The sequence below is a fragment of the Trichomycterus rosablanca genome, chromosome 1 (genome assembly GCF_030014385.1).
Source record: "Trichomycterus rosablanca isolate fTriRos1 chromosome 1, fTriRos1.hap1, whole genome shotgun sequence".
NCBI lineage: Eukaryota > Metazoa > Chordata > Actinopteri > Siluriformes > Trichomycteridae > Trichomycterus > Trichomycterus rosablanca.
In genome coordinates, this window is record NC_085988.1 from 15,642,173 (window position 1) to 15,662,550 (window position 20,378).

At 40.8% G+C, this 20,378-nt stretch overlaps 2 protein-coding genes across 6 annotated transcripts in view; one reads left to right on the forward strand and one right to left on the reverse strand.

Moving 5' to 3' along the window:
• Positions 1–593: 593 nt before the first annotated feature.
• Positions 594–14,486, forward strand: gpx3 (glutathione peroxidase 3). Its single transcript, XM_062985313.1, has 5 exons — positions 594–742; positions 5,808–5,958; positions 9,370–9,487; positions 13,655–13,754; positions 13,858–14,486. The coding sequence occupies exons 1-5, from the start codon at positions 659–661 to the stop codon at positions 14,083–14,085; spliced, it is 681 nt and encodes a 226-aa protein (XP_062841383.1). The 5' UTR covers positions 594–658; the 3' UTR covers positions 14,086–14,486.
• A 1,217-nt stretch (positions 14,487–15,703) lies between these two features.
• Positions 15,704–20,378, reverse strand: part of tnip1 (TNFAIP3 interacting protein 1) — a 69,412-nt gene continuing 64,737 nt past the window's right edge. For 4 of the 5 annotated variants that reach the window (XM_062985739.1, XM_062985431.1, XM_062985588.1 and 1 more), the window contains one exon: positions 15,704–19,372. In XM_062985739.1, coding sequence (XP_062841809.1) covers positions 19,311–19,372 — 62 coding nt within the window. In that variant the 3' untranslated portion in view covers positions 15,704–19,310. The remainder of the gene's footprint in view (positions 19,373–20,378) is intronic. The other variant, XM_062985660.1, reaches the window with a different exon arrangement.

A 20,378-nucleotide genomic window follows, 5' to 3' on the forward strand; every position in this document is an offset into this window, starting at 1 on the left:
GACATGGCATCCCTGATCATTACATTTACATTTTCGGCATTTAGCAGACGTTTTTATCCAAAGCGACTTACAGTTATGACTGAGCAAAATTTCGAGCAATTGAGGGTTAAGGGCCTTGCTCAGGGGCCCAACAGTGGCAACTTGGCTACACTAGGCTACAACTGCCTTGTTTTCTTGAGATCACGACTACATTCTCCTGTGTTCTTGCGATAACTAAGGTTGCGTACACTCCACCAAAGCTGGCAAATCCTGTTGAGACTGCAAATGACTTAATGGTGATTTGGTGAAGGTCTCATACAGACTAAAATGTTATCAGTTAACTCTAAGTCATCTGTTCCATCTTTATTCATCAATTTTCATTCTGAAGTGGTGATTACAGGGGAAAAATTAGTTAGTTAAAAAGAAAACAAAGTTTGTTATCTTTAGATCACGAGGTGACTTTTCTGTAGAATCTGCTTTCAAGGACAGGTGTTTTTTGTTTTTTTTTTACGATTGGGGATCTCTGGCAACCAATCTGGCAACCCATGTGAAAACCAAACACATTGATTGGAGGGACAGGGGAGCTTTTACAGTATTTAATCCAGATGAGTCAGACACAGGGACAGAGACACTGAGAGAGAGGAGAGAGAGCAGGGGTGGAATCACAAAGTATCTCCTGATGGAGACCCTTCACAACATCTGGACCTTTTACTTACTCCTGCTGGCTTGCCAACAGCACATCAATGCAACATCCAACATACAGGTACTCATTTCTGTGTAATTAATCTATTATACTCTGTTACAGATGTTGGTTATGTAACATGTACAATATTTATGGATATAGGAGTCTGGTCTGGACATCAGAACTTGATGAGATTTATTGAAAACTGAAACTTGCAGTATAGTTTATTTTCTTATAGATATATTAGTATTATAGTATAATAAATGTATTATTAGTATTATTACAACAATAAATTTGAGTGCAGTGATGTTTATATTCTGTTTAAATGCTGTATAACCTGTGAAATGTCATATTACGCTTATAATTTATAATAAGTCTGTGAACCTCTGCTTTCATGCCAACCACACCAGCCTTGTTGTTCATTTTGTGCTCATTTGAGGCAACTTGTTTTGGTTAATAGAAGAAATCCTATCTTATTGCCATGGTAACACGTTTTGTACAGTGATGGTCGAAGGTTTACATACACTTGTTGTAAAAGGGCCAGAAGCTGCATTTGGTGCCAGTCTCAGTCTTGGGAATTCAGTAGTTTCTGCAAGTGTTATTTTTTTCTAATTCTTACTTTTTCTTTTTGAAAATATTGAAAACATGGCAAAAATTTACATACAGTGATGTAGATTCATGTGGTGCTGTGGCACATTTAATAATGCTATTTAACTACATAACTAGCAGGGCAGTTGTAGCCTAGACTAGTAATCGAAAGAACGCTGGTTCAAACCCCACCACTGCTAAATGCTGAAAATGTAAATATAGTTGACTACACTTGTTGACTGCACACATTAACAAAATATGAAACAGTGGTTTCTTTCAAGGTCAGCAAGGAAAAGCAAATTGTTTCCTTATGCTGACAGAAAATTTGTCCAGATGGTAAAATGTCAAGGTCTGCGGGTAAGTTCTGGAGATAGCATGTTGCAGCAGCAGTGGGAAGAGACTCCGTCCGATCTTCCCTCCCTCAAACACGGCCAACTGTGTTTGTGTGGATGCTCGGCCATGGCGTTGTCTCTGCTGAGATTAAAACTTGCAGGTTTCACTTACTCCGCAGTTGTGTGCTAGCTCATTAGACCTCTGTGCCTCCTGCATACTGTAGTATACTAATGTAAGGTACAGTGCCCAATGTAAGGTAATCTGTCTGTGAGCTGAAGCTGGGACATAATCAGTTTATGTTGCAGGAAAGTAATGCAGACTACAAAAGCAAGTAAGCTTCCATTAACCAAGTTAACTATTGGCATGGCCCAATGAAGTCCTGACTTATACCCAATAAGATGCTGTAGTAGGACCCCAAACAAGCCGTTTATGTGCTAAATGGTCAAAAGTATTTAGACACCTGACCATGAGCTTGTTACGCAATTTCAAAACAAATGGTATTAATATAAACTGACCTCTATGTGATTTTTTCAGCTAGAACAACAGCCACTCATCTGAGAAGGCTTCTCACAAGACTTTAAAGTATGTCTGTGGGAATTTGTGCCCATTTAGTCGAAAGAGTATTTGTATGGCTGGGCATTCCAGTTAATTCCAGAGCTGTTCAGTAGGGCTGGTGTCAGAGCTCTGTGCAGGTTTCTTTAAACATGTCTTTATAGAGCGTGTTTGGTGCACAGTGGAACAGTCATGCTGGAACAGGAAAGGTCTTTCATTAACTGCTGCTGCAAAGTTGGAAGCACATTATTTACTTTATTTAACTGATTTATTACACCTGTTCTTGCTGCTGAAGCACACGAAATCACAAATTAGAATGGGTGTCTAAATACTTTTGTTTATTTAGTGTATATGAAGGACTTGCAGTGTGTCTGATTTAAAGTTCTGAAGAAGAAGAGTGTAAAAAAAGTTCCTTCATGGTGATTTTTGGTGAAAGATTTAGATACAAAACTATACAACAGTTATAGTTACTGTCAATGCTGTGAATATGTGTTGGATTTCCTCTTGTGGAATATAATGTTTGTTTCATTTAGTATTTCAAATATAGAATTTGAAGCAGGTAGAAATAGGACAAGTACTTCTTTTATTCACACTTCTTTTTACCCCTCTTCATTGAGTTTAGGTGTTTCAGACACCCATTGCTAACTGGTGTATAATATAAAATAAATGCCTAAGTATACAGTGAGAGCTGAAAGTCTGAGAACATGCTTCAATTTTGCATTTTTTTAATTTTTCAATTTTAACACAGTTACATTTACAACATTTAGCAGACACTTGTTATACAGAGCGACTTATAGAAATGCTTTCTCAGCAAGCATTTCCTTACTCTAGTACAAGTAGAAACAGTCTATACAATGTTTTTCATTACAAACCATATAAATAGCGTAATAATTTGAGATATTCAATAAATTTGACATTTTGTACAAAGTTATTGACATGATTGGTTTCACAAATGTATTTACCTACTGCTTAGAGCCAAACCCTAAGAAATGATATACACCGATGAGGCATAACATTAAAACCACCTCCTTGTTTCTACACTCACTGTCCACTTTATCAGCTCCACTTACCGTATAGAAGCACTTTGTAGTTCTACAATTACTGATCGTAGTCCATCTGTTTCTCTACATTTCTGTTGAAAATTCTGTTCTTCAATGGTCAGGACCACCACAGAGCAGGTATTATTTAGGTGGTGGATGATTCTCAGCACTGCAGTGACACTGACATGGTGGTGGTGTGTTAGTGTGTGTTGTGCTGGTATGAGTGGATCAGACACAGCAATGCTGCTGGAGTTTTTAAACACCTCACTGTCACTGCTGGACTGAGAATAGTCAACCAACCAAAAATATCCAGCCAACAGCGCCCTGTAGGCAGCGTCCTGTGACCACTGATGAAGGTCTAGAACAGGGGTGTCAAACTCATTTTCACCGAGGGCCACATCAGCATCATGGTGGCCCTCAAAGGGCCGATTATTACGTATCCTGCTGTGATTGCAGTCTGTTGTTTTTCTTGGAGGCTGAATTCTGCATTTATATTGTACTCCTTTACCACAGACACGGTCTCATAACACAAGAGACGCACCGTTTCCTCTTCCTGAAGCACAAACTTGTTTTCACTTTCATTAAATTTCCTCCTCATGCTTAATTTTCTTAATTATCTTCTTGTACATTTTAGGATCATGTGTAAATATGTGTAACATCATCTACTGGCGGGATGTGTCACTTTGCAGGTCACAAAATCAGCCTGCATTTTGAAAGATGCAGTGTGTTTAGGATTTTACAGTGTATTTTTAAGACAATCATTCTGCCCTCACTAATAGTTTATCCCCCTTTCCCAGCTAGACAGACAGACAGACAGACAGACAGACAGCTCTCTTCAGAATACAGTCGGTTTTATTTGCTCGCCAGCTGTGTGATACACTGTGTGCATCAAAATGAAGTAAAAATACAAACAATAAAAACAATAAAGAACTTAATACAGTAAAAGCACACAGCTGTAGTCAAGTGTTACATCTGGTACAATATGAGATTTAACCAAACGTAAAATAACGAGTTAAAATTGTGTGTAAAGATACTAATTGCTATAGTAACGTAACAACAGTATTTAATTACGGTAAATTTGTAACTAAAGCGCTGTGATATACTCACTAAACATTTACTAACAACTGAGAATATAAACGCCACTACTTACAGACAATGCTTGGGTATTATATTGCAATATAATTATTTGTATTTATTTATTATTGTTTACATTACTGACTACGCTACTTCGCGTTCTCTTTGCCGTAAAAGTCACATGGCTTCTTAGCGAAGGTTAAAGTTAGTTGCCATGACTACGATGTCACGGTTGTCTCTTAAAGGCGCAGGTGAACCGTTAAATTATAAGCGCGTCTCTGTAACGACTCGAACCATCACAACAATCATACAGTCGTTAAATCTCTCGCGGACCACATAAAATGACGCGGCGGGCCGGATCTGGCCCGCGGGCCGTGAGTTTGACACCCCTGGTCTAGAAGATGACCAACTCAAACAGCAGCAATAGATGAGTGATCGTCTCTGACTTTACATCTACAAGGTGGACCAACTAGGTAGGAGTGTCTAATAGAGTGGACAGTGAGTGGACACAGTATTTAAAAACTCCAGCAGCGCTGCTGTGTCTGATCAACTCATACCAGCACAACACACACTAACACACCACCACCATGTCAGTGTCACTGCAGTGCTGAGAATGATCCACCACCCAAATAATACCTGCTCTGTGGTGGTCCTGTGGGGGTCCTGACCATTGAAGAACAGGGTGAAAGCAGGTTAAAAAGAACTAGAAACTAGAACTACAAAGTGCTTCTATATAATGTTATGCCTGATCGGTGTGTGTGTATATATATATATATATATATATATATACACACACACACCGATCAGTTTGGGTGGCACACTCATCAATGTTTGGGTGGCAAAAATGCATCCGGCTGCTGCCCATGTTTCGGAGGGGATATGGGTTACCTTCGACCTCCTCGGTCAGGGCAGGGTTCAGCATAGACAGTGAGGAAGCACGATGCAAATTGAACAATTGGATGTGCTAAAGGGGGAGATAAAGGGGAAAATTTTTTAAAAATTATATATATATAAAAGGTATGTAGATAAATAGATGAACTACAGTCAGTAATTGTAGAACTACAAAGTGCTCCTATATGGTAAGTGGAGCTGATAAAATAGACAGTGAGTGTAGAAAGAAGGAGGTGGTCATAATGTTATGTCCGATCAGTGTATACATTAATAGAGGACAACCTTGGCATACTAGCACAGCAGCCTTTAAGTTCATGGTGATGTAAACCTTGCTGGACTTTGGACAGTGTCACCTGTGTTTCAGCAGCTTCTAATTTAGTTTTCATCCTATACAAAATAAAGTCATTCAAATTTGTTTATTCATTTTTGGGCAAAGTAGTATGTGTTATCATTTTAGTCACCAAAAAGAACAGTCACACAAACCACTGAAATCCCCAGACTGCCATGACATACAGATGTGTGTGAACTTTTGAAATAGTAGCTCTTGTTCCTTGACTTCATTTCAAAGCAGTTAGATTGTGTGTTTGCTGCTCGTTAGTTCAGTAATCACAGATAATTCTGAGGGTTCATGTTTACAAAGTAAACAAGAGTTTCTGTTTTTCCAACAGCGTTGTCACCAGGCGGTGAACGGCTCCATATACGAGTATGGTGCCAGGACTTTGATCGGAAGCGTGTACATTCCTCTTCGTCAGTTTGCTGGGAAGTATGTCCTCATTGTAAACGTGGCCTCCTTTTGAGGACTTACCTTCCAGTATGTTGGTAAGAGCTACGGAAAGACTTAATCTTAATACCAGGATATGTGTTATGTCAATATTTGAGCTGGCAGAGATATTGAGGGTAGAGTCAGGCTTTGCTTGCTTTTTTATACAACAACGATAGACTCTTGTGAATCCTCTTTGAACCTTCATACAGTTGGCAGCCTGGTTATATTTGGTGTCTGGGTAAGAATAACCTTGGTGAAGAAGGAAGAAAAGGAAAACCCAAGCCTAGTGGTTAAGGTACTGCACTAATAATCAAAAGGTTCAAGCCCCACCACTGCCAGGTTGCCACTGTTGGGCCCTTAAGCAAGGCCCTTAACCTTAGACAATTGATCAGCCTTAACATTAAAACCACCTCCTTGTTTCTACACTCACTTATAGAAGCACTTTGAAGATCTACAATTACTGACTGTAATCCATCTGTTCCTCTACATACTTTTTTAACCTGCTTTCACCCTGTTCTGCAATGGTCAGGACCCCCATACGACCACCACAGAGCAGGTATTATTTAGGTGGTGGATCATTCTCAGCACTGCAGTGACACTGACATGGTGGTGGTGTGTTAGTGTGTGTTGTGCTGGTATGAGTGGATCAGACACAGCAGCGCTGCTGGAGTTTTTAAATACCGTGTCCACTCACTGTCCACTCTATTAGACACTTCTACCTAGTTGGTCCACCTTGTAGATGTAAAGTCAGAGATGATCGCTCCTCTATTGCTGCTGTTTGAGTTGGTCATCTTCTAGACCTTCATCAGTGGTCACAGGACGCTGCCCACGGGGTGCTGTTGGCTGGATATTTTTGGTTGGTGGACTATTCTCAGTCTAGCAGTGACAGTGAGGTGTTTAAAAACTCCATCAGCACTGCTGTGTCTTATCCACTCATACCAGCACAACACACACTAACACACCACCACCATGTCAGTGTCACTGCAGTGCTGAGAATGATCCACCACCCAAATAATACCTGCTCTGTAGTGGTCCTGGGAGAGTCCTGACCATTGAAGAACAGAATGAAAAGGGGGCTAACAAAGCATGCAGAGAAATAGATGGACTACCGTCAGTAATTGTAGAACTACAAAGTGCTTCTATATGGTAAGTGGAGCTGATAAAAAGGACAGTGAGTGTAGAAACAAGGATGGTGGTTTTAATGTTATGGCTGATTGATTGTCATACTGGAAGACCCAGCCACGTTTCATCTTCAATGCTCTCACTGATGGAAGGAGGTTTTGGCTTAAAATCTCACGATACATGGCCCTGTTCATTCTTCCCTTAACACGGATCAGTCGTCCTGTCCCCTTAGCATGATGTTTCCACCCCCATGCTTCACAGTAGGTATGGTGTTCTTGGGATGCAACTCAGCATTCTTCTTCCTCCAAACACGACGAGTTGAGTTTTTACCAAAAAGTTCCATTTTGGTTTCATCTGACCACATGATATTCTCCCAATCCTCTTCTGGATCATCCATATGCTCCCTGGCAAACTTCAGACGGGCCTGGACATGTACTGGCTTAAGCAGGGGGACACGCCTGGCACTGCAGGATTTGAGTCCCACTCGGCGTAGTGTGTTTACTGATGGTAGGCTTTGTTACTTTGGTCCCAGCTCTCTGCAGGTCATTCATCAGGTCCCTCCGTGTAGTTCTGGGATTTTTGCTCACCGTTCTCATGATCATTTTGACCCCACGGGATGAGATCTTGCGTGGGGCCCCAGATCGAGGGAAATTATCAATGGTCTTGTATGTCTTCCATTTTCTTACAATTGCTCCCACAGTTGATTTATTCACACCAACCTGCTTGCCTATTGTAGATTCACTCTTCCCAGCCTGGTGCAGGTCTACAATTTTCTTCCTGGTGTCCTTCGACAGCTCTTTGGTCTTGGCCATGGTTGAGTTTGGAGTCTGACTGTTTGAGACTGTGGACAGGTGTCTTTTATACAGATAACGAGGTCAAACAGGTGCCATTAATACAGGTAACGAGTGGAGGACAGAAGAGCTTCTTAAAGAAGAAGTTACATGTCTGTGAGAGCCAGAAATCTTGCTTGTTTGTGGGTGACCAAATACTTATTTTCCACCATAATTTACAAATAAATTCTTTAAAAATCCTACAATGTGATTTCCTGGATTTTTTTTCTCATTCTGTCTCTCATAGTTGAAGTGTACCTATGATGAAAATTACAGACCTCTCTCATCTTTCTAAGTAGGAGAACCTGCACAATCAGTGGCTGACTAAATACTTTTTGGCCCCATTGTACTTTACATCCAATCTGACAGAGCTTTAGAGGATCTGCAATAAAGAATGTGGTAAACTGCCTAAATCCTGGTGGCCACAGCTTGTAAATACGGATCTTAAAAGACTTGCAGCGGTAATTGCCGCCAAAGGGGCTTTAACAAATTATTATACAGTATAAAGGAAAACATCTCATTATTCAAAAACTGGGCCGTCCCACAAATGCAAAATTTAATCTGGATTTGTTGCTGCTCTGGAGCTACTTAATCTCTTGACTAACCTTTGGGAGACAAAGCTTATCTCAACTACTGACCTCGTCTGGGGCAACCTGATCTTTATAAGTAAGAGGGAGAGTCTAATTTTCATGAGAAACCTGCTCTAGTACCGTTATTTGTTGCAGCCTAATGTATGAGGGTTTCCTACCTTGGGGCAACTTAATCTCCTTGGAAGATCTAGTCTGAGGAATTTTAATCTTTAACCAGCTTTGGAGAAAGCTTATCTCAACAATTTACCTGATCTGGATTAAATAAATCTTTATGGGTAACCTGCTCTGGGGAAACTGAATCTTTACAGGTGACCTGCTGTGAGACACCTATTCATTCATTCATTGTCTGTTTTACCACCGCTTTAACCTATTCAGGGTCTTGGTGGGTCTAATTTACTGGGCGAAAGGTAGGAAACACCCCGGACAGGTCGCCAGTTCATCACAGGGGTGCTCAGACAACTTAATATTTATGGGTGACATGTTTGTGTAAAGCCTAATCTGTATGACTAACCTGGTAGTTTCAGGCATCTTTACAGTGTGCATGGTCTGGTCTGGTCTTGCCTGGTCAGGTCTGGTCTGGTCTTGCCTGGTCTGGACAGGTCTGGTCTGGTCTGGTCTGGTCTGGTCTGGTCTGCTCAGGTCTGGTCTGGTATGGTCTGGTCTGGTCTTGCCTGGTCTGGTCTTGCCTGGTCTGGTCTGGTCTTGCCTGGTCTGGATAGGTCTGGTCTGGTCTGGTCTGCTCAGGTCTGGTCTGGTATGGTCTGGTCTTGCCTGGTCTGGTCTTGCCTGGTCTGGTCTGGTCTGAACAGGTCTGGTCTAGGGTTAGGGTTTAGGGCTGGTACAAATTTAATTTTGATTTATTTCATGCAAAAAGGCAAAGTTTTTTTTTCTAATTTTCCCTTGGATGTTATTATATCCCACTCAGAACTGAATGCACTGCAGGAGGAGCTGAAGGATCATGGGTTCATCATCCTCGGATTCCCCTGTAACCAATTTGGGAAGCAGGAGCCCGGAGAAAATCATGAAATCTTGTCCATATTGAAGTAAGTAGCTTTGTTTCGTTGTGTAGATCTTTGAAGGACATTTTAAATTTGATAGTGATAGCTCAGTGGTTAAGGTACTGGACTAGTAATCAAAAGGTTGCCGGTTCAAGCCCCACCATCGCCGAGTTGCCACTGTTGGGCCCCTGAGCAAGGCCCTTAATCCTCTAGCTTTGAATGAAAGCGTCTGCTAAATGCTGAAAATGTAAATGTAAATTATGATATACTCTGGATTTTGGTGGGCACGGAGCATGGAGCCACTCAAAACAAGGGTGTAGGGCAGGGTTACACCCACATAGCCCACATGACAAGATCGTGCCGGTTCCTCCTGTACAACATCAGGAAGATCCGACCATTTCTCTCCAGAGAAGCTACCCAGATTCTGGTCCAATCACTTGTAATCTCACGGTTGGACTACTGCAACTCCCTCCTGGCAGGAGCTCCTATGTCCACTATTAAACCCTTGCAGCTCATTCAAAATGCAGCTGCCCGTCTGGTTTTTAACCAGCCCAAACACTGCCACATCACCCCACTGCTGCCTTCTCTTCACTGGCTTCCTGTAGCTGCACGCATTCAGTTTAAAACACTGATGCTCACCTACAAAGCCAAAAATGGACCAGCCCCAAGCTACCTTCAAGGTCTAATCAAACCCCGCTCTGTACCACGCAACCTCCGAGCCACTAGTCTCGCTCGACTTGATCCTCCACCCAGAACTCAAGGAAGACAAGCATTAAGGCTCATCTCTGTTCTAGCACCCAAGTGGTGGAATGAACTTCCTCTGTCTGTCCGAACATCTGAGTCTCTTGCTGTCTTTAAAAAAACGATTAAAAACCTTCATCACCTCTTTACTAAACACTTAAGCTGACTTGCACTTATTTACTAAAATTTTTTTTTCCATTTCCAAAAAACAAAAAAAACCAAAAAAAAAACCACTTTGGTTCTAACAGGTTTCAGCAGATTTGTGTTCTCTTACTGTTGTTTACTAAAACTTGTGAAATGAAATGTTTACTAAGGAAGCACTTCTGTAAGTCGCTCTGGATAAGAGCGTCTGCTAAATGCAGAAAATGAAAATGTAAATGTACACCCTGGCATCGCATATGCACTAACACTTCCTCACTCACTGACTATTATTTATTTCTTTATTTATTTTTAAATAACTACGTTATCTAGGTCAGGTCCTTCCATGGTCTGTACTGCGATTTTTACAGCCGTGAATTAGGTAGGACCTTATTTATAGCAGTCACTTTTACTGAACTGCACCTTTGGCCTACAACAGCCAATTCACCTTCTGCATCATTTTATAAATTAGGAGAAAACCAAAGTACCTACAGAAATTCCAATGGACAAAGGAACTCCTTACAAACACAATCCCTGGTCCCCAAGACGCCCTGCCACCATACCATAGATGGAATAGCTGTCATCACTCAGTCATTTTAGTCGTAATTAGGTGAGGGAGCTTGCTAGTTTAAGTCTCAGAACTGCTATGTGACCTTGCTGCAGGTCATCTTAATTCCACGCTTTCTTGGTGTGGATCTGAGGCCTGTATTCATCACTTTATAATCACTGCTCATGTGATGCCTGGGGTGCCTTTATCATTGAGCCACTAGCATATTCAAGGGATCTTCAAAAAGTTTCTGCACTTTTATATTTTGATTGGAAATGGTGAGGGTGGAGGAGTCATTGGTCATGACTGAGAGCAGGGGTGCCCATACTTTCGTGGCTTGAGAGCTACTATTTCAGTCAACAGGTCATCGCGATCTACAGTGGTGTTCAAAAAAATAGCAGTGATTTAAAAAAAGTTAATAAAGTGCAAAATCATTATAATAACTTTTATTTCCATAAATGCAAATGCACTGAAAATACTACACTTTTAATTTTACATCAAAACATTAACAAAATGTAGCCAGTTTGTGTTAATCCTTTACAGAAAGTTAAGAAAAATGAATATTAGGCTGTTCAAAAAAATAGCAGTGCCAGCATTTTTCTTTAAAAACTAAAAAAATGTTTGAGGTTTCACTTTACTTTAAATTACTGAACTAATATTTAGTGGCATAACAATTGTTTCTGAGATCTGTGTTGCATGGAGTCGATCAACTTCTGGCACCTCTGAACAGGTATTCCAGTCCAGGATGATTAGACTACATTCCACGGTTCTTCTGCAATTTTGGGTTTTGCCTCAAAAAACGTGTTTCAGATGTCAGCCCACAAGTTCTTTATGGGATTGAAGTCAGGGGATTGTTCTGGTCACTCTATTACCTCAATCTTGTTTGTCTGTAACCAAGATGTTTTGGGTCACTGTCATGTTTAAACACCCATTTTAAGGACATTTCTTCTTCGACATAGGGCAACATGATCTCCTCAAGTATTCTGATATATTTAAACTGGTCCATGATCCCTCGTCTTTTTATTTATTTTTATTTAACCTTTATTTAACCAGGCAAGTCATTAAGAACTGCTTCTTATTTACAATGGCGGCCTGGCAAAAGGCAAAGCCTCTTGAGGAACAATCATGCAAACAAAGTCTGTGATAAATAGACGTAACACCATGGTATGAAAAACATCCAATATCATAATTTTGTACCACCATGCTTTACTGTCTTCACAGTGAACTTTGGCTTGAATTCAGTGCTCGAGGGTCGTCTGACATACTGTCTACAGCCACTAGACCCAAAAAGAACAATTTTGCTTTCATCAGTTCACAAAATGTTGAGCCATTTCTCTTTGGACCAGTCAATGTGTTCCTTGGCAGATTTGAACCCATTCAGGACACGTCTTTATCTTAACAACGGGACTTTGCAGGAGTTCTTGCTGGTAAATTGGCTTCACTTAATCATCTTCTGTACTTACTGGTAACTTCAGATGTTCCTTGATCTTTCTGGAGGTGATCATTGGCTGAACCTTTGCAATTTTGGCTATTCTTCGATCCATTTGAACAGTAGTTCCACGCCTCCTTCCGCATCTTTCAGGTTTTGGTTGTCACTTCAAGGCATTTGAGATCATTTTAGATGAGCAGCTTAAAATTTGCTGCACTTCTCTGTATGTTTTTCCCTCTACAATCAACTTTTTAATCAAAGTACTCTGTTCATCAGAACAATGTCTGGAACAACCCATTTTACCCAGTATTTCAGAAGGAAATGTGCTATGACCAACCTATGCAACATTTGCCACCTCCTACATTAAATAAGGGCCAAAATTGACACCCGTTCTTCTGCAGAATGAATGACTTCACCAATTGAACTCCTCACTGCTATTATTTTGAACAAGCCCCTTTCAATCAATGCTTCGATTACTCAGAATGAGTGGGATGCATGTCCTAATTGTTGGGTTTGTTTTGTTTTCATTACTCTACTACACTTTCAAGTGAATTTTTTGCAATGTAGAAATATATTTTCTACTACTGAGTGATTTATCAGGTTAATGGTTTTGGACTGCTATTTTTTTGAACACCACTGTACTTTTAAAGGTTGGCCTCATCCAAAAATGCTGTCAAACATGTGGCACATTTTCTTATGTTTGGATACTTTTCCTCAGCCAGCAAGTTCCAAAACTGTCCAGTAGAGGCCCTTAACTTCATATGAATGTCACATTGTAGGGTTAAAATTTCTGTATGTAACATGAGATCTGAATATTCTCCATCAGCTTCTTCCATGTATGAACGAATCAGCCATCTTTGCAGTGGTCTTGCCCGAATTAAACCGTTTTTTGGTTTCTTTGGCTCAAACTGGCTACTGATGAATGAAAACGTTCTAGATTAGCGGAGCTTTAGGTGGGCTGAGGCGTAGCTATGTTAACAATCCGTGAATTAAAGAAACAGTGGGTGCATTTCATGTCACATGCGTGCACTGTGCAATTGACTGGTAGATCGTGATCTACTGAGAGACTGAGAGGCGCTTATAGTCCGGATTTAGATCCATCTGATTTCCACCTTTTTGGACGCTCAAAGAAGCTTTAAGGGGAAGAAGATTTTCATGTGATTTTGATGTGAAAGCAGCGCTGCATCAGTGGCTACACGCTCAACCAAAACATTTTTGGTGGTGTTAAAAAGTTGGTACGGCGCTGGAAAAATGACGGTCAGAAGGTGACGATGTAGAAAAGTGATGTCATTTGTTTTTTTAATTCTTGTGCCACACCTTGTAGCAGGTAGTTTACAGGAGTTATTTGCTTTCTCAGGCATGGCAGACCGGGCAGCGGCTTTGTTCCAAACTTCTTCCTCTTTGAAAAAGGTGACGTCAACGGTTACAATGAGCAAAAACTGTTCACCTTCCTGAAGGTAACCACTCGTCCTAAACACTGCCCAAGTTTAAGGCTTAAGCATCTTCAGGAAGTTGAATGAAGATACGATAAAAGTAATCTTTTCTTTTCTGGCTTCTCAGAACTCTTGCCCACCTGTGGGTGAAAGCTTCGGACACATCTATGGCCGGCTCTTCTGGGAGCCACTGAAAATCAGTGACATCAAGTGGAACTTCGAAAAGTTTCTGGTGGGTCCTGATGGAAAGCCCTTGATGAGGTGGTTTCCCAGGGTGAAGGTTTCCGAAGTCCGAGCTGACATCCTAAATGTTCTCGCCCAAAATAGCCAACAAAACTTACAAATTCAGAAATAGCTCATTAAAATATATTTTTACCTTCTTAAGATATGTTAAAGAGTTTTTAGATTTTAATATGATGCAAATTTTCTTAAATCCCAGTGTAACAGAACCACTGAACTGAACATTTCAGTTTTTATCATGTACAACACTTAAAAAGTACATTGTTTTTTTTTTTTTTGGTAAGGCAGGCAGACGCACGGCACAGGGGGTGAATCTGGAGATCTTAGCATGTTAATGAAGGTCAGGTTTAAAAGCAGGACGTTCTGCGGAGCCTGACTGGAAACTGGGTGAACATAGCGGCTCTTCAGTGCATTCAGGCCACTCTGTTCCACCCAGCCATGTCTTGTTATCCAGATTGACCCACCAAACTCTGCTGCTGCCTGCTGGATTCCTTATTAATAAAGCATTCCGAGAAATATGTTGTGGTGTTTTTTATCATCTTGTTATTAATCATAACCTGTTTCAGTCTGGATTTTGCAGTTTCATATGGGGTGAAATAAGAAACCCTGAAGTTTCCACCCAGTTCTAGTGCACTATATGCACAAATACTGCCATACCCTAGGTCTTTTATTTGGATAGACCCAGCAGTTGGGTCAAGAAAATACCTTAAATACCTTACAGATATAGAAATGCTGAAGTCAAAACTTATTGAACCACTTACCAACCATCGTGAGGACACCTGACCATAATCTTATTGGATACATCTTTCCAAAATTATATATACTGATACAAAACAGTCTGCCTGCAGTCCAGATCTGTCTCCTATTGCAAATGTATGGTGCAGAATGTTGAGGAGAATTAGACGACAGCAACCAAGGACTGCTGAGTGGCTGATGTCTGGAAAAAAACAAGACTGAAGGAAAATTCCACTTGCAAAGCTGCACCAGTTAGTGTCCTTAGTCCCAAACCATTAAAACCTCTCATTGATGGGAAAGCTGATGGAACACTGGGGTACACACACCTCTGTTCTAAACTTTTTTGGATAAAATTCTAAAGGTGTTTATATTTACAAAATACAGTAAAGTTTGGTCATTAAATTCTTTATCAATTAATTACAGATTAAAGTAATTAACCATTTCAAACCAGTCAGTAAGTCTGTCTATCTATCTCTGTCTGTCTGTCCATCTATCTACAGTATCTGTCTATCTCTGTCTAGATAGGTTTGTCTGTCTATATTTGTCTATCTATCCATCTGTCTATTTGCTTATCTATCTCTGTCTAACTATGTCTATCTAAATCTATCTGTCTATCTAGCTATCTCTTACTGTCTATTTATCTATCTGTCTATCTAGCTATCGCTGTCTATCTGTCTATCTATCTGTCTGTCTGTCTATCTATCTATCTATCTGTGTCTGTCTGTCTGTCTGTCTGTCTGTGTCAGTCTAAAGAGAATGAACAAATCGCAGCCTCTTGTGTGTATCAGTTTTTGGTGGTAGACTTTGACTTATACATCTTCTATCTAGGCACTGAATTACCACTATAACATCTGAGCCCCTGGGTTCAGTCCAGGTTTACACACAGGACCCCTCTGCTCCTGGTCACTCCAGACTTTTGGAACCATTCCCTGCGTTCTGCTTTATGGTACACCCTAACATTGGAAAAATATTAGAATATATGACACACAGTCAGGAGGTTGGGACATTTAGAATATATTTATTATGATAATCAAATACAAAAGAGTCACATGAGATGTGCTTTCACCTAATCAGGGAAAGAAAAAAAGAACAAACAAAAGAGCACAAAAACCACCAACCAGTAAACTGCGTTAAATAAAAGCGAAACATCCCAAAGTGCTTCAGCTTACAGAACATTTGAACTGCTACACACTCACAGGTAAATCATTCATCTGTTTCTACTCAACACAGGTTCACTACAAAAGCCGCTCAGAACCAGATTATTTACATAAGATATACTCTGTGTCATGTTTCGCCTAACAAACAACCTTACAGTCTAGGAAAATCATCTCGGTTCCTAATTTGCAACGAATGAGACCTTGTTTCGTACAAGCAGTCGCGACTTCGCGTAAGAAAGCGGCGTCTTGTGACAGAACGAATCACCTGTCTGCGTTCTATATTATATCCAGGACTGTTTCTGGACCCTGTACACGACGACTAATCTATCTAAATGAACTGCAATGGCGTGGGATTAGATCTCCTCTCCTCTGGGTGCAGGGCCGGACGATGAGCTGTCTCTAACCGGCTAAATATTATCGGCTCCCATTCACATGACCAGTTTCAAACAGCTATACGTACGGTATATAAGTAATATACGGGGCAACATTAGCGGAACACACGCACAAAAAAAGCATCGACGGTAAATCACGTGTCATCAGCACTACTGCAACTGCATGGAAAGAAAAACGACTGGTTTCACTGGCGTTTCATACAGGAACCGGAACAGAACTAATAATGTGAAAATAATGGTATCATGTTACCAGCATTCATTAATCCAGCCTTCAAAAAAAATCACTCATATCAATTGCAGTCAATCAGCAGGTCATGTCTTATTTAGAAGCTTCTAGGCTTTTCCTCAGGGTAAAAAAGTGTATCACAGTAAAAGAAAAACATTGTAATCAGGAAAAAGTCATAACTTACATATATTATAATATTTTTAGATAAACACACATTTTTAAAGTTTAAGCATAATACAAAAGTTTGGACACCCCAGTTCATTTTCATTTTTGCTTATTTTTTATTCATTCCATCTACAAGGATTAAACCTAGATATGGCAACCCAAATATCTGCAAAGCATAAATTATGTAATGTGAATAAATTTTAAAGGATGTTTACTTGCTATGTTCCTGTTCCAAGTTTTAGGCTGCTCTAACAGGATAATCGCTTTGAGCTTCATTCACCGTGAGGCTGGGCGCATGTTTCCGCCCGTCACATGATGCTCGGCAAAACTGCTTTCTGCTGGTGGAGCCACTGAGCTCAAAAATATTGATGCTGACAGTTTATACACATGCAGTTTTATATTTAAGGTATTTTAGATCTAGCAGTGTAGTCATGTGGAGAAGTGAGAAGATACAACATGTTCATGAAACTACTGCTTCAATCAAAGAGCATTAAATCTTATTAAAGAGCTACAAAGCCACAACAAGTGATCCCAGGATTAGTAAACGTGGGATTGCTATCTTAAATACAAACCAAGTCTCACTGTTTTACACCTCACTAGTCACCATGCCGTATTTTTTTTAAACGCATCTTTTCCCCATTTTCCACCCGATTTAGCACACTCAATTTGTCTTCCGCTGCCGAGGGATACCCGATTGCTTCAGACACGAGCACAGCCCTCCTCTTTTCGCCCCTGCATTCTGCACAGGCGTCTCTTCCACCAATCAGGGTCCTTACGAAGATCCCACCCACATGCTCTGGATGTCCCGCCCTAGCAGACACGGTAGCCAATCAGAGTCTGCTGCATGGACTGCCAATTATACCCACTAGATGGCGTTCAACCAACCGATGAAAAGCGACCCACATTTTGTCCATGATTTTTTTACGTGACCCAGGCGACACAACCAATGCATCTTACTCTGTACAATATGGTCCCACTGTGGTGTACAAGATGTAACATAAAGCCTCCACAAGGGGGAGTTTGTGTACAAGTTTATTTAATTATTATTATTTTTCTTGTTATTTTTCTTATTATTTTTCTCTTTTTTGGTTCTCGACCCACCTAAGGGACATTGCTTTGAAGTGTTCGGGGTTTTTTCAAGCTAAAAATGTATTCATCAGAAAAATGAAGCCATGCATGTTTACAGTAATGAACGATTATAATCTTCTACAGGGAATAGCTTCATTTTCCTGCTAATATAAGTGCACCTTCACTTCTGTTGATGCCACATACCCACCCACCTTCCGGCACTCCAACTATGTTAAATTCTTTTATTTTAATGCATTTTCTCCCTTTTTCTCCTGATTTTTTTTTGTGCACCCAATTTTTACCCAAGTGTGTTATTCTTCCTCTCTACTGGAACTGATCCCTGCCCAGACTGAGGAGAGCGAGACTGTCACAAGTCCCCTCCGACACGTGCACAGTAGCCGACTGCATCATTTCACCAGCACGAGGCATACGGTTTTGTGTACGGAGATCCACGCGCCGATCGGCATTATTCCTCAACTCAACCAGCCAGCAGAGGTCGTAATTCGCTCAGTTATGAGGAACCCTGGTCCGGCTTGGCCCACCCTGAACAACAGCCAATCGTTGTTCACGCAGCCGCCCAGTCCAGCCGGATGGCAGAGCGGAGATTCTATACGACGTATTCGAAATCCCAGCTCTGGTGTGCTAGCGTATTTTACAATGACACCTGAGCAACCTTATTATTTTTCTTAATATTGCTCTCTTTTTTGGCTTGCGGCCCACCTAAGAGATGTTGCTTTGATTTACATCGTATCTATAGGAAGCGTTCAGGGGTCTCTTCAAACTAAAAATTTATATATCAGAAAAATGAAGCCACGCATGTTAATAGTGACATGTTTAAGCAGCTTTATTTTTCTGCTATATATAATATAAGTGCATCTTCACTACTCCTTCATGAACTCCAAATAAAAAGTAACTGTACATTCAAATTTGCAATAGTTTGTTTCTTGTAGACTATGGGTCAACTAGTCCAGCCAATAAAAAAAAAAAATAATTAAATAAACTTGTATGTGACCGTCCCCTTGTGGAGGCTTTATGGTACATCTTGTAAACCACAGCGGGACCAGATTGTACAGTAAGATGCATTGTGTTGCCTGGGTTGAGTGAAAGTCATGGACAAACTGTTGGTCGCTTGAAAAAAAAGAAGCCTGAACTAGTCTATACGCACATAACTGGACTGGGGTGTCCAAACTTTTACGCAGCCATACTGAGCCTAATTAAAGTAAATGTTAATTTTTTCAGTGCTATTAATAAATACAGAGGTTTTCTCTGGGCTTATGAAAGCTGAAGGTCAGGATCGGTTTGATGCTCATTAAGGGACGACATTCTGTTGTGCTTCTGATCTGGTCCTCATTAGGTCTGCAGGTCTCAAACATGTTTAATTCTCTGGTTTATTAAATAAATGATTCAGTTCCTGCATAGCATTACTGTGTAGAAAGTTCAAACCTTAACAACAGAAAAAAGTCACATAATACATGTATATATATATTTAAGTAAATATATACATACATACACACACATGGGGACAACACCATGCTAACTGAAAGAGAAACTGCATCATGCTACTAGCCACGTGCCAGCAGAGAGGAGGGTGGAGCGGTTAGTGCTTTCCGAGGTCCACGTTCTGACGCTCCCGCTTCACAAAACCCGCTGCTCCAGCTTCTGCCGACAACAAGCCCTCCATTACACAAAACATCAGAGGCAGAGGTAACGAGTAAAGGGCGCATTCACATGAGAAGCATGACACCATCGTTTTGTTCGCTTGGCTTTGCTCAGCTGTTAAACGTCATCAGTGCGAATATGAGACGAATCTGCATCTGTGTGGAATAACCGTCAAATCCACTCTGAAAGCTCCACATGTATCTGTGTTTATCAGGATTTTCCTCCTGTTTCACTTTTAAACTTGTGTTACAGCTCGAGGTTCTGAGAGATTGTGAGAATCGGAATCAGCTTTTCCCAGAGTCTAAAATAATAACGTGGTTTAATGTATTAAAAGAATGACACAGAAACACTCGCTCATTGTTTTAGTACAATAAGCCATGTTAAGCTTTGTTCGTACAGATTGAGTCGCATTTAATGCGTCATATCAAACACAGTCTCATTGGAGGAGCTTTGAGGTCAGCGACAAACTGAGTCAAAGTTTAATCAGGTGGTAAGTGCAAACATCACGATCCCAACTTAAAGTTTACTTTTCAAAGCTCCTCCAATGAGAAGAACTGTTTGATATGATGTGGTAAAAGCAACTCAGGCAGCACGAACAACGTGGACAACGCTTAACATGACTTTTTGTATTAAAACAACGAGCGAGCGCCGCTCAGGTGGCGCAGAGGTAAAATACGCTAGCACACCAGAGCTGGGATTTTGAATACATCGTATTGAATCTTAGATCTGCCATCCAGCTGGGCTGGGCGACCACATGAACAACGTTTGACTGTTGTTTATCCGGGTAGTGAGCCGGATAGAGACCTCATAACTGATGCAATTACGACTTCTGGTGGCTGACTGATGGCGTCTGCACAGAGTAGAGAAATAAGGGTGTGTCTCTCCATGCACAAGGCTGATCGGCATATGAACTCGCCTCGTGCAGGTGAAAAGATGCAGTCGGCTACCGCACACGTGTCGAAAGGGGCGTGTGTCAGTTCGCTCTCCTCAAACGGGGCAGGGGGCT